Consider the following 15285-nt stretch of genomic DNA (forward strand, 5'->3'; position numbering starts at 1 on the left):
TAGAATATTTAAGTATTCCAATTATTTAATGAGATTTAGATTCCAGTTCTACAATTCCCTTATATCATAAATTATTTTGTAGGTAGGCATCTTTTTGATGTTTTCATAGGTCAGGTTTGTGTGAAGAAAACTGCATGTACTGTACATGCATAAACTGTTTCAACAGGTTTCTAATATAAGAAATTTTGGGAGGCTTCTTTGAAAACAACTTCAGTCAGAAGAATGGCATCATCTTCTCTACAAATTTGTGTGTTGCTGCTGGCTTTAGCAGGATTCACCATTTCGCTCATTACTACCACGTCCAATAGATGGAAAATTTCGGACACTGCAACGGTGCTAGTTACTGCAGACTGGATTTCTGAAGGTCTTTGGATGGACTGTGCAGCAACTGCTTTGGGATCAGTACAGTGCAAGAAATCTCCCTGCATGTTGAGTTCAGACAGTAAGTGTGTATGAAGTATGTACATAAAATCCAGGGATGTAGTTTTATTCCTTTCTGGACCACATGTTAGTGCCATCGGACGGCACATGCTGTGGCTGTCACAGAGGGTCTTGTATGGACAGGATTTGTCCTGTAGTACTTGCAGACAGGTTAAAGGGCCCCAGCGAAACCCATATGCTTCACCCTACAATTCATCTTAGCACCTGCTGTGGCTTTATTGCCATTTCTGCTGTGTTGACATAGAGGTATCGGTGATATACAACGAATCTAAGATTTTTTTTCTTGTTTTGGAAGAAATAGCATCCTTTTACTCGGCCTAATTCTTTACTACAATGATTGCTGGTACTTGTTTGTGCTTTGGTGTGAGCCAGGACTTCTCAGAACTTGTTTGATACTTTGTGCTAAATCTGTGTATTTGTTCTGGAATTTCTGAGAGGTGGCCAGCTTAAACTTAAATGTGTCTGTGTGACTGATACTTTGTGTTTTCTGAGGTAGACCGTGCTAGCAGGGTAGTTTACCTGCAAATAGAAAGAGAAGAACTGTCTTTGTAGGGATGGAAAATTATTTGTTCAGACTATTCTGGATTTAAAAAATATCCTTTGTAAAGACCATTTTTATGGTAAAGGACTAGGAAGGACTGACACTGAAGTTCTTAAAAAAGCTCTGTATGCACAGTAACAGAACAGGCTTTGAAAACTGATATTTTGTTAAGCTTTACGTCTTAAACAGAACTTTGTGTTTATTCTTTTACAACTTTCAGTATTGTGCAGTCATTTTATGAGTTATATAATGGAATAATTTCTTCAAGCCTTCTCTGCTTTATAGATCCTTGATTACTGTCATTGCTGTTTGTCTGGACTCTTTCCAGCTGATTTATTCTCGATGCACAGTGTTCAAAACTGATAAATACCACATCTCACAGACTATGAATGCTTGTTTTTCTTGACACAGACATGGACTCCACTGCAATCAGAGCTGCCTAACTGTAAAGCAGAGCTCTAAAATGTGAGAGTTTGACCCTCAAGTGTTAACTCTCAAGATTCAGCATATTCATGATTCTTCCTCAGGGCCCTGGCTTCTGTGGCTTCATCAGCTTTCACAATGATGATGCTAGTTTAAGAATAAGTACCATCATCCTGTAATGAGGCCAGAATTTGTAGCCTCCCAAGGAAGTTAATACTAGTCTTTCAAGGATTTTAAAAACATACTCATTGTGTCAGTGTTGATGTCAGCTTTTCATACTGTTCTGGTACCCGTTCTGCTCCTTTCTAAGACTTCCTTTTGGAAATTAGAGTCATGAGATAAGGCCACTAACCCCTCACTTCTCGCACTGTGGTAGCAAGATGACATGGATGCTTACAATGGTGTGGCAGCTCTGCCTTGCCTCATGTAACAAGGAGAAACAGATATTTCAGCCCTGTTATGGAGACAAGCAGAGTCAGCTTGTGGGACAGCCTCCTTTTTTTTTTTTTTTAATGCAGTTTCATCACCACCGACATGGAAAGAAAATATTCCCCAGGAACAGAATCAGTTGCCTCCCAGGGGTTCTCTTACCTCCCTTCCCGTGGCCCTCATAATTGGAAGAGAGGACCTCTGATTAACAGGGCTCAGTGGATCCTCTTCAGCTGTTCAAAGAACTGTGTGTCCCCTAAAATCAGTGCAGGGTTCCTCATGACAATAGATGGGCATGTCATGTGGCTGCCTGCAGAGTAACTGAGGGTTGTTTCTTTTCACACAGTGTTCAGTCAGCATTCCTGGGTTTTGTAACAAATCTACAGAAGTGATCAAAAAGATACAGCCCATGTTGATCAAATATTTAAGGTGTTAATGTTTTCAGTGGTTTTTTCCCAGCCTGGTCTGATATATAAAAACACTACTTCCGCCTGTGAACCATCTCCCAACCATATACACGCAAAAATGATCTGTTTTGAGAATATCAGAGGGGTTAGGAGAAATTACTCTCCTTTGTCATATACTGCTATGGTCATAAATGGTCACATCTGCATGGCTATGTAAGCATTTTACTTAGATCAGGAGTACACTTCTGTAATGAATTTTCCAGTTATTCCCATTTACTGCACTTGGTTTGCATTGCAGAGTGGCTCTGGGGTGTGCAAATTTGTTTCCTCATGGAAGAAGCAAAGTAGGGAAATGTGCCCCAGGAATGCACCTCCAGACTTCCAGCCGTTGAGGAGCATTCAGTTCGCCCAGCTGTGTTAGAGCAAGTCTGAAGGAAAGCTCCCAAGTCATGGACGGTGTTCATGTGAAGCTGTCAACACCAACTCTTTTACACTGCTTATGCAGAGCCTCCTGCAGAGCAGCATTTGCTGTTATGTCCATTGCTTACCAAAACACAGTTTATGAAATTTAGTGAAGAATAACCCTATGCACTTCAACATCATTGAAGAGTGATTTTCTTAAGGGAATGATTAAAATATGGTGCCATACAGGAAAAACTCATTCATTCCAGGTCTACAGCTTTACCTTTTCTATATATATGTGTGTTTTATGAGTGCCATTTGAAATTGCTTTCTTAATTACAAAGAGATATTTTTAAAAAAATGAAATTCTTAGGGTTTTTTTATCCTTGGCAGCAGTATAAAATCTGGGGACACTTGATTCAAGGTTCCAGTAGACTAAACTTTGAAAGTGCTGCCAGCAGAAGTGACCACTGAGGTCACGAAGGCAGCGCCTGTGTATGAATAAATTAATTTGAAACTCTTCAAAGGGCTTTTAATGGGATGCAGATACACCAGTGTACTGGTACAGTGGGTTCATTTCACTATGCTGCCGTTTTTCAAATTGCAGTGACTTAGCAGAAAGAGGGTATTCTGCAAGTGTCACCCCAAAAGATCAATTCTTACCACACACCATCTAGTTTCTTTAGAAGATCACAGGTATGGAGCTGCACAGGATTTGCAGCCAAACAGATGTGCTGCCACATCTTACTTAAATCAACGGCAATGATCCTCTTGGCTGCTAAGGGAGCAAAAAAGTTGCGATCGCACTGGGGTATCTTTTTTGCAGTTGAACCTACCAACCTACAGCATCAGCTCGAAGTGCCCAGTGAATTTTGGGAAAAAACCCCAGATATCTGTTATGGGCAAGTTGTGACTCTCTCAGTGGCTAATCCTTCCGGTAGTCTTTATGTAAATGCCATGAATCTGTTACCATGTTGCATCATAGCAGGATTATTTTATGAAGAAACTCTGACTCCATTTCCTGGAGATAAGAGCAAGTTATCACTGCAGGAAATGGTTAACCCTGTTCGGATACACAAGCAGCTTAAAGTATTAACATTAGAGGGTGATGTGAATCAAGTCTATGATTTCGTCTAGTCAAGAGCAGAAGCTAGTAAACCAGGTTTAACATGCTTCTCTGCCTAGAATAGTTTTTTTTTTAATACTAAGATATTCTGACAAACAGATGCAATCAGCTGATATGTATTATTTTTCATATAGCTGTTTTCCTTCATCATTTTATTCCTTTTGAGATATGTGTGTCACACTGGCTCATTCATTCCCTTGTATTCAATTTCCATGAAACATACGTTATTACAATTCCAGTGTCAGTGGGACTATTTTTAAGACTGAATGTGTTTAACTATAGATTAATAGACTGTAAAATATTAATGGAAACCACTCATCCACAGACTTAACCTTCCTGAAAGAAGCTGGCAGTACAGTTATTGATTACTTATGACCATAACTCCAAAAAACGTGCTAAATTTTCTAGCAAGAGGATAAAGTTCTTGTTCTCAAGCTTTTTTATGCTTGAGTCATCAAGAAAATAACACAATAAAGCTTTTTGATTTGAGATCAATAATAAAATTACAAACAATTTTAGTCATTTGTAAACCCTAGATGAGTTCAGAGGAGAGACAGAAATAAAATATTTGCCCATATTATCACTCATACAAGATATTTTGTAGAAATACTTACTGGGCTTTCTAGGCTGAGACTAAGAATAGGCTCATTTTGTCAATTCTCATTAGAAAAAGAATTAATATTGTCATTTAAAAAAAATGTTAATATCTTTATCATGAACTGCTCCCACTTCTTATTGTCATGCACTGTAAGCCTTATCTCTGGGGTTGAGCAAAGAGCAAAGGTAGCCTCATTTCGGAGTGAAACCCAGAGATAAAACAGCAAGGAGGCTTCTGAAAGGCTTCACTTGATTGTAATCTAATTATAGGGGTATTTAACTGTTACTACTCACAAGCATGACTGCTGCGTTGGAAATTGTTGGTTTTCTTTTGTGCTTGGGTGGATGGGCAATTGTTGGAGCTACTTTGCCGAATAATTACTGGAAAGTCTCTAGTATATATGGTAGTGTGATCACAACATCTACGTTGTTTGAAAACCTGTGGAAGAGCTGTGCAGAAGACAGCACTGGAGTATCCAACTGCAGAGAATTTGACTCTATGCTTGCACTGCCTGGTATGTGACTTTGTGCAGTCTTGTTTACATTGCTTAAAAATTTGTTGGGAAAAAGCACAAAGGCTTTCATTTTAGTAGTCTGGTAGTACTGGGAAATAACTGGCCAAGAAGGACTTTGTGGGTTGAAACAATAAAAATCTCTTAAGCAGCAGAATGTGTTAAACACATTAGGAAAGGCTATAAAATAAGGCAAATGAAGTCTCTTGATCCAGGATTTATTTTTAATAGGCATTTTAAATATGATGTAATCTCTTTTCTAGCACCTTGTGGGAGGAATTAGTAGATTTTTTTTTTTTAACACATCTTATTACAGTTCTATGTCTATTTGGAATTATTGTATAAGCTTCTTTTGAAATACTTGATAGCTAATGTACTGTAGCTGGAGTTTTTTCATATAATAAGTAAGAAATACTATTTATAACTAAGAAGTGATAGTGGGTTTTGTGTGTTGAGACTGAAAATTGTAGATAATACAAGAAATACAGTGAGTATATGTTATACATATTATAATATATTATAAGTTATGCAATGAGTGTATGTTAAAAATTAATATACTTGTCAGGACTTGCTAACTGATGTCTTGTTGGATGTGATTCTAAATATCAGGAAATGTAGATCTGCTGGCTCCTGTGCTCTGTATCAGTCTTCAGCAGAATTGTGGATTGTCCTCAAATGCTCAACTAAGACAATATTCTGTGGATAGTAAGCATCTTTATAGATAATAAAGCTAGATTTTATTAATTTTTAATAACTCAGTATGTAGATACTTATCCCAGAATAAAAATGCCTTCCTACTTAGTTGAATCTGCACTGGGAGGTGGCTAAACTACATAGGTAGGAGGATACTCCTGATCTGAAGAATTTGTAATATAGCATTAGTGGGAATCGAGTATTAAATTCAATTTCTCTCTCAGTCTGAAATAAACTGATGTTGTTGACCAGCTCTGACACTAGCACAGCAATTCTCTGAAAATGTCTTTGTCCAGTATTTAGGGAATAATCTGTTGTTTTCATCTTTCAGTGTTATCTAACAATTGTTTTTAAAATGCACGTTTGTATTAAGAGGAACATAACCCTATTTAAACTTCTTGGACTCAGCAATAGCAGGATCATGTCCATTGGACATTATCCTCCTCAGAGTGCTCGTCTGAGCGTGTGTTTAGTTCATGTACAAACCACTTCAAGGGGTGGTTCATAACTTACTGCCACTGACTCTAGGCAGCATCTTGTCACTGATGTGTTTACATGGGGTGTTGTCTCTGAGGGTGTCATAGAGCTCCCACGTGTGCAGATGTGGGCAAAGATCAGGTCAGCATCTTAGAGCTACTGTGAAAAAAGTGGATTTTAAAGAAAAAGGGCAGGGGGGGCAGAAAAGGGTATCATGAGTAGATGTGCTAAAGCAAAAGATAAAGCAAAGCAAGCAACAGCAAGGCCTCCGGGGAGCTGAAGGTAACAACATGGAGTCAGCAGGAAGGAAAAAAATGGGGCCAGACAGAAAGTAAATGAATAGACCAGGCTCTGAAAGTGAATTTGTGAAGATTAAATTTGACCTGTTAAAGAGATCAGTTATGCTGTTGAGAAGATGGCAGTATATTTAGGGGTATAGGCAGGGGGAATGGGAAGAGAAAAGCAGCTTGCAGAATTGTAGAGAAAAAAAGATTTTAGAAAAGAGAACCGAAAAAGAAGCAAGTTAGAAGACAGTGAGTTGTAGAAGAAGCCAAGAGGACAGTTGGGCAAAGCAGGAAAGAGGAAGAAAGAGGGGTTGGTAGCAACAAGGGCTGAGCAAACAGTTGGGCCTCCAAGAAATGTCTGTAGCAGTTGCAGATATGAGCCAAGGCAGACTAAAAATTATTATGGTCAGTTTAGGTGTTTCATGTTTCAAGTTGCTGTTTAGAAACTTAGCTGAAACTGCTGCAGAAGAGGCCAGGGATTGGTGGGAGGGGGGAAAAAAAGAAAAGAAAAACAAAAGTGTCTTTGTTACTTCTCATCAGAAGGACTATAAAGATTTTCCATGGAGGTTTCCTTACTGGCAGCTGAGCTATGTGGTATTCCTCTGGCTTTTGTTTTGTCCATAGGAAATATCAGACTTGGTTCTTTTAAACAGATTTAAAGCTTTTGATTTCAGCAAGCCATTAGCCAAATCACAAACATTTAAAGTGAGGACGTTTTTAGTTGCATAAGATTGAAACCGTGACTGGCTACTATGTATAGCAAGCACTACCTATCTAGTCATAGCCAGATCAAACATTTGACATAAACCAATTAGTTAGTTGCCAAATGCTTTTTAAACTATTTTTGTTTGTTTGTTTGTTTGTTTTCCCCCCTTCTTTTTAAGGTTCCATAGGTATTTCTTCCAATGACAGAATTTTGGGACAATTTCTTATAATCAGTATTGATTGCTAAAATGAACTGACTTTGTATCTTGTTCAAGATTTTTAAGATAAAGACAACAAAAAATTGAGCTTTCTGGACTGTGAAGTAAGCTCCTCAGTTAAGGCTGTTGAGGTTATCATGTTGTGGTACAAAGAAGATATGGTATGAAAGCTCTTCTGTTAAAACGATATAGCCATTGGCTTGCAAGCAGTTAGCCTGAGGGTGTGCTTGTATGTCCTGGAAAGATATGGGAAGTCCCATTGAATACTGCAGGAGTCCCAAAGACCTGAAATGTAAGTTGTTCGAGCCCTGCTATGGGTAATTCCTGCTGCCATGTTCTAAGATCCCAAACTAGAAAGCAGTGTTGGAGTTGAGTGCTTGTCCTAATGGTATCTTCTGCAGGCAAAAGCCTTGAACTGTTAATGGTACTTAGAGGGGTCTTTTCACTTTTATTATTGCCTGCATTTTTTCACTGAAAACTGTAAAATTAGTGTTTAACAAAACATTAATTCCTCAAACAATGTTATCCTTTAATTCTGTATATTTATCTCACGATTGCTTATTACTGCCTTTGATAACTCTCAAGCTTGCAGGACCGGTATTGTTAAGCCACATAAAGCTATACAGCCTGCTGAGTCTGAGTGCGAATGTCACTTTGCCTCCTGTTTCTGAGCCTAATTTTTGTTGTCTAGAGAGCTATGGGCTCACTCCAGTACAGAGCTAGAGAGCAGGTTACCATGGAGGACATGGAGGTGATCAGGGAACAAGAGCCTGAATGCTAGCATCAATGATGCGACTGTCCAGATGCAGTCCAGTTCAGACCCTTTTTGATGTGTGGTCAGAATCATAGAATCACAGCATCATTTAGGTTGGAAAAGACCTTTAAGATCACTGAGTCCAACAAAGTTAGCAGCCAAGACCTGCTGGATGGGTGACGCTTGGCATGTTTATCTCGTAACAAAGGTGCCAAAGTGCCATTTGACTTGGAATCTGCCAAATACAGGGTGCCATTTTAAAGGATTCCAAAGTCCCTGTCTGACCTTCCTTCTTAGGCTGGTTAATAATCTGGTCCTGGTTTTTGTACAAATAAATGTGATGACCAGGAACTTAAATGACACAGAGTCATCAGCATACCAAATTCCCTAACATGCCCATACCAGCTGTAACGTCTCTGCAGGAATATCATAGAATCATAGAACAGTTTGAGTTGGAAGGGAACTTTACAGGTCATCTAGTCCAACCCCCCCTGCAGCGAGCAGGGACATCTTTAGCTACATCAGATGGCTGAATACGTCTCAAGGAGGAGAAGAGTGCTGCAGCTCTCAGATCCGCTCGACTCCCATTCATTACCCCGAATTAGAGTTTAAAGTGCACCACTAACTGGAGCACTTTCTTTTCCATCTCTCACTGGAAGTAGCAAAGCTGGCACATTCTCCCAATTCCTCTGTAGTTCCAGAGCCCCTTGGCTAGGACCTGGAGTTCAGAGGTGTCCTGTGTGCTCAGCTGTACCGGTGTAAGGAAGTCACCAGGACTTGTTAGTAGGAGACATTTCTACTCCTGTAAATGACCATGTATACTGCTACGTGTTTTAACAGGACTTAAAAGATGTATGAAGGGCTTGCTATACTATTTCAGTGTTTACTAAAGCCCCAAGAGGATTTACTAAGCTTATATGGTTTCAGTGTAGTTCAACTCTGAAATCTGATCAACTTGAAGGCTAAACACTCCAGAGTTTGGATGCTTCCCTGAACCAAATAACAAATTTGGACAAGATTCACTCATTACTGCTCCTGTTAATTTTATCATTCCCTCTGATCAGTTTTATTTTTCCAGCACAAGATTAATTTAATTTCTGTATAGATCCTGATTTGTTTTCTCTTTTTCTCTCTTAGCTCATATTCAGGCATGCCGTGCCTTGATGATTGCATCCATCCTTTTGGGATTCATAGCTACAGTACTCTCGCTGCTTGGTTTGAAGTGCACAAATGTTGGGTTGAGTGCTGAAGATGTAAAAATGAAGTTTACTGTCACGGGAGGATTTCTCTTTATTTTAGGAGGTAATATCGAGGCTGCAATGAGAGTGCTATCAATACTTTGTATTGCTTTCACAGCTAGACTAAATGAAATGAACACTTGTTCTTGGTTTAAAGCTGTTACAGCCGTTAAAGGAATTATTCACCTGTGTGCTTTTTAAACTTTTGCTGGTAGGTCTTTGCTCCATGGTGGCTGTTTCTTGGTATGCTGCGATGGTTACTGCTCAGTTTTTTGACCCATTGTACGCTGGAACCAAGTAAGTTGAAAGATCTGTCATGCTAAACTCCATCCTGTGTTACAGACAGTTGCACTAACCTCAGCTGCTCCAGAGTTTCAGAACTTGAATGAGTCCCGTTATCCAGCCCTACAGGAGGAAAAATTTGTCTTCAGTGAATCTTTTCACCTCAGAGATGTTGGTGGGGAGGGAGAAGAGTTCACTTTTGGAAGGTTTAGTGAATGTGTGGGGAATATCAACCCCACACCTGAGGGGTTTCTGTACTGTGTTTACATTTTCTTGTGAGACTCAATTAAGTGCATATCTCAGTGCTACAAAGGAGAAGAGGTAAAAGTCTTAATTTTTCTCTGCATTTAGACCGAAAGAGGTACAAAATTCTAGCTATGGCTAGAATACAATGCCTCAGACATACAAGCAAATGAAAAAAGCATGCAGAAACCAGCTCCAACTGGGTACTAGTGACCTGCAGATAGCTAAGAAACATTGCTAAAGTGTGCTGCTTGTCTTAAAGAAGTAAAAAATTATTTTTCACTATGCATTAACAGCTCAACATCTGTTGCCCTATGAATTCAAATGAGGCAAAGTTTGTGGGACTATCAGCTCATACAGTTGCGCACAAACAAGTTTCGAGGTATAAAAGCCCTTATTCTTGTCTGATATAAAAGCAACAGTCTTCAAAACCAAATGCCTGCTTATGGCACCTTATCTAGGTCAATAGATTTAGCAATGAGGAACAAGGGTGGAGGTGACTGGGCCTCTCCTTCAGGGAGGGGGAAAAAGGGAGAGGGAAACCTAATGTGCTGCCTGTGGAACATAACAGAGTGGTTTGGGGAAAAGGGGACATTCATAATTTGCCAGTACCTCTACTGAGTATCTAATTCTAGATCAGTAATCTATAAGTCTTTAGTTGCTAGGGTCATATTTGAAGTGTTTTGTAAGTTTCCTCCTGAGGATCCGTTCAGGGAAGTCAGAGGTGAAGTGCTTTGTTATGAATCAAAGTACTTGAAGCAATTGCTTTTGAAGTTTGTCAGTTTTCCTTGTGTTTTCAAACAAGCACTTACAAAGAAATTGCACTTGCGAATACTTTTTGTTGTTTTATATCCCCTTGAGAGAATTATATGAAGGGTAATAAATACGTTAGAGGACCGAAACAACTGTTGATAAGGAATTTCAGTTAGTGGGATAGTTAGCGAGTTTTATAGTTATCTGGTATAGCTTTGGGGCTTCAGCATCAATGCATGTTAATCAGTTACCAGCTTGTTTGCATTCAGTAGCTAAAGAAATCTTTTTTGTAATATCTAAACTTCATGTTAAGACTATCGATCCACTACGCAGCTCTTAGTGTATTAACTTTGATCATTGGTAAAGCCAGACATGCTCTTGAGGAAGTTTGTGCTCCTTGGACTCTGTGAGACAGCGTTAAATTCAATTGCAGGCCAGTATTGATCTTCACTCTGAAGAGACTGGCAAATCTGGTTTTTCAGATTGCCTTTTTCTGTCCTGACTTCTGCAAATTAGTAAAGTTAACCTCTACTAATTCTTAGAGGATTTCCTCACACAGCTGTGAAGGCAGCCTGTTATCCTGCAGATCCCTCCTATACACTTTCCTTTGGTATGACACCTACAGCATTCCTGCCTACAGGTGACTAGGGAGCAGAGATGATTGCATGCACTGGCCAACACTCTCTGATTGTTCCTTAGTATTCCTCCAGCAACTTGTTCTCCTGTTTTTTTGAGATAATTGTTGTCTCCTTGTTCCATGTTTGGAAAGCACCTAAAGCAGTGAAGACCTTGCGGCTCCAACGTGCAACGAGAACATGGAGAGCAGTGAACCTGTATAAACTTCTGAAACCTTCCTGTTAGCCATTATTTCTGCAGTCAGAAACCTCGACACTTTTAAATAATGATTTTGTGTTCACAAGTAGAAAGAAAACACACATATCCGGCTTCAGTATACCTTCTACACAGTTCATGACACTTATTTTGCCTTTATGTTAGGTACCTCAGACTACAGAGGTACAGCCATATTGTGGGTATAGTCTTTGTCTGAACACAAAAAGTTGTTTTCCTTTTTTTGTGAAACTCCTGCCAGACTTTCCCAGGGTCAATGGTGTCTAGTCTTTGAGTCAAATTCATTACCAGTGAATTTCTTGGATGGGACAAGGGTGTTTCCTGAAAAGTGTAGTTTTGTACAGTAAAATGGGGAGCTATTATTTTTCAACCTGGGACTATTCATAAATGTATTTCAGTCCTATAATCACAGAGAGTGCTGAATATGTTTTAGGATACATAAGTTTGAAAACTAGTCCTATACAAAGAGCTACCTGTAGGTGATCTAGTGTTGTGTCCATAGAAAACTGATTTCTAAGATTAGCCTTTTCTCATGACACAGACAGTAATGTCCGAATCATTCAGTTTCACAAAATTACTTCAGTGGCACAGCCAGTATAAGGGCAAAACAAGTGTTGTGGACTGCACAGAAGCAATATTATTATCATTTATTATCAACAATTTATTAAATAGACGCAAGTATTTATTGCTACTTATCTTTATGTTGCTTAGTACTGTCTGTACTGTCACTAATTTGGCAGAGCACTTAGATACACATGTAAGAGTTTTACTGAACAGACAGAAAGCCAGATCTAGTCTCCTCTGTTGTCTGCTGAAGTACCTTTCTGTTATCTGCTTTCTATGCAGACTGGGATTTTTTTGCTTGTGTAATTTGTGCACCTTATCGCTGAGTCTAAAAGAATGGCTTTTTGATTCTGTTACATGCTGTTTCTATAAAATCTTCCGTGTTTCAGGTATGAACTAGGAGATGCTCTGTACTTAGGCTGGGCTGGATCTGTTCTTTATATGCTTGGTGGGATCTTACTGGCCTGTTCGTGCAAAGGGAAGAAAAAACAGGATTACAGGTAATCTTGGATTTATCAGTTGAAATAGTAGCTGTCAGTTATATGCCATTTTCTGTCTGCATACTGTTCTCTCTTTCTCACCCCCTGCTATAAATCAGTACTCATATAAAGTAGAAACAGGAAACTGTACCTATTAATTCAGTGCTATGGCATGCCACAGACTTGTTTGTGAAGGCAGGGGGTGCTGTATCAAACACTTGTACATCCCAGGTAGTGTACTTGTTGATACTTTGCCATCCGCTGCCACATATAACTGGTTTTTGGTAATTCTGGGTACTGCTGAGGGTTCTGAGATCTACATGATGAAAATGTTCAGTGAAAGAGTGAACTACTTATTGCCAAAAGAAAAGCATATCAAAGAATACAGTGTATTATAAGCAAGTTTCTCTGCAATACTCACTACTATCGAAATATTCAAATGCCGTTTAATTTGCAGAAAATGTAATGGCATTTCCTTCCCAAAGCATATCCGATTGATCATTAGACGCATATGATTTTTTTCTTGTTCCTTATGGAAATGTCTTGTTGTGCATCAAATCAGAAAAGTTGAGATTTTTGGCCTCCTGGATCTTTTTTTCTATCTTAAATTATTCACACATGCAGAAGGTCCTGCATTTCTGAAGGAGAGGGACGAAATTGTCAGAAACAGCAGAGGTCCATGTCTACCCAGAAGAACCCAAATGGCTTGGAGGCTGTACTGGCTAAGCTTAAGAGGATGATAACATAGAAGGAAGAAGCATGCTCACTGCTGCTGTGTTTAATCTTAGGGAAGTTATGCCAAAACACACTATACCTGAGAGTGTTCCTCTGAAACTCCATTGCCTAATCTGAAGCCATTTAAGTTTTATGGTAATATTTTATCAGCCACATTGGACTTTAGATCTTGCTCACCACACTTCGATACAAAGTACTAAATATCCCGAAATATCTTGAAAATCAGGTAAAACTGATGTATGACACAGAAGTTCAACATGATGAATGACAGCTGAAGGGGCTGGCTGAAGATAATGCTGTTTTCATTTCTCATCATCTTGATTACTGTATTAAAAACTGCAGCTTGCACAAAAGCATTAAGGTCTAGGTTCTCTTCTGATTTAGAGACTTGACTAAAATGCCTCAAGGAAGAGTTAGGAATCCAGAGTGTGTTTCTGGCTTCAAGAGAGCGATGGCTGTGTTGCCTGACAAAAAGTCCATCTCTTTCCCCTTAGCTATAAGACTGATGAGAACAATAGGCCTCTAATTTCTGCACCTTTGTGAAGTATGTGGGTTGGAAGCAGACCTGAATGAGTTACTTCCTCAGTGTCTGAAACTGTGGACGGGTGTGTAATACCTGTTATTTTGTATCTCTTTTCTCTTAATTTACAGTTGCAACAAATACGCATATTCAGCAGGCCAGGCAGCGCATCAGCAGCACATTTACACCAAAAACTCTGAGACAGTCATAAGCAACAAAGAGTATGTCTAAACTTACTTTTTACATCACTTGTAACATTAGTAGGTTATGAACTCGAATAAAGAAGTGAACTACTTCCAGGGCTCCGCTTCCAAGTTGTGATCTTTCATCTTAATTTGGAGCAGTACAAGGAGGAGGTATGGTTTTCAGTGTAAATAGGAATGGTTTTCAAACATAAATAGATTTCTACAGACAACGTTGTGATGTGAAATCCTGCACCATGAAGGTTTTCTGCATGCTGAGAAGCCTGGTAAAATTTAACCACAGAGTGCAGTGTATCCTGACAATCAAGAGCAACTGTTTCTATTTCAGCTGACTCAAAAACGCGGAAATGATATGCTGTAGCTGACTGCAAGTTAATATGCCTCACAGTTAGAAATGTATTGTATTTTCATTAATGTTTAGCTTCCTACTTTTGTTCAGCAGCTTTAGCTTTTGACAGGAAATAAACTTTATTCCACAGACTGACTAAAATAGATTTTTTGATGAATGGTATCCTGGCCATTAATAAGGATATAGTCTATATACTGTGGGCTTAAAGCCTCATGTTAGATTGAAATTCATATTATTTATGACAGTCAAGATTTAGAAAAGCTATAAAAAAAATTCCCTAACAACCACTCACCTCCAAATCCACAGATGTACAACTTTCTTGTTGGTTGTAATGCACATACCAGAGCTGAGTGATACAGCATGAACCAAACACAGCTGGGAGTGGAGAAAGCATCTGGTGTGAAAATGCCCAATTTTTTATTTTTATTTGTATGTTTTCAGCTTTTAAAACAATCCTGTTTTAACTCTGAGCAATTTTTAACTTTGGGAACTTTTACTGCATCTGAATTGTCTAATTCATGTAATACCCCAGTGGCTTTATTCTCCATCATTTTTCCATCATTAGAATTTCTGCCTTGAATGACTCCACTGCTGGGAGCATATGTTTACATTGTGTAAGCACTTACGCAGATGATGAGCTAACTTTACTTCATATTGATGCTTTGAGCAACATGGAATGGAATTTCACACTGCAGGTTCACAGGTTTCATAACCTGTCACTTTTAAATTACAAATGCATTGATACAGTTTGACAAAAATACCTTGGTGTTTCTCTCTGCTTTTAATATGTTATGATAAAAATTGTAATCTGGTATTAGAAGTCTTGCGCAGCTTCCTTGATGTCCCAATAGATAATTTCACAGTCTGCTAAGTCTGCAAACAGTCTTAGCAGAAACGATTTAGCCATGTTGATTGCATGCAGATATGGGCTGACACGTAAACTGACACATTAAGGCACGAATTGGGCACTGATAGCTCTTGTTAGGCTTAGCAAGTAAAGCTGAAAGGAGTTAGGATGGGTTTAGGTTGCCAATGTCATCTTCCTCCTTCCACTATCAACT

At 39.0% G+C, this 15285-nt stretch overlaps 1 protein-coding gene across 2 annotated transcripts; it reads left to right on the forward strand.

The window, feature by feature from the left end:
* Nucleotides 1–222: 222 nt before the first annotated feature.
* LOC104344196 (claudin-15) lies at nt 223–13903 on the forward strand. Of its 2 annotated transcripts, none has more exons than XM_009948271.1 (5): nt 223–442; nt 9147–9311; nt 9463–9544; nt 12328–12438; nt 13804–13903. In XM_009948271.1, the coding sequence occupies exons 1-5, from the start codon at nt 223–225 to the stop codon at nt 13901–13903; spliced, it is 678 nt and encodes a 225-aa protein (XP_009946573.1). The 2 variants fall into 2 exon arrangements, with proteins under 2 accessions (XP_009946573.1, XP_086324205.1); XM_086468079.1 differs by lacking the exon at nt 223–442 and adding an exon at nt 4665–4881.
* Nucleotides 13904–15285: the final 1382 nt, after the last annotated feature.

This window comes from Leptosomus discolor, chromosome 7, assembly GCF_034619465.1.
Source record: "Leptosomus discolor isolate bLepDis1 chromosome 7, bLepDis1.hap2, whole genome shotgun sequence".
NCBI classification, from domain to species: domain Eukaryota; kingdom Metazoa; phylum Chordata; class Aves; order Leptosomiformes; family Leptosomidae; genus Leptosomus; species Leptosomus discolor.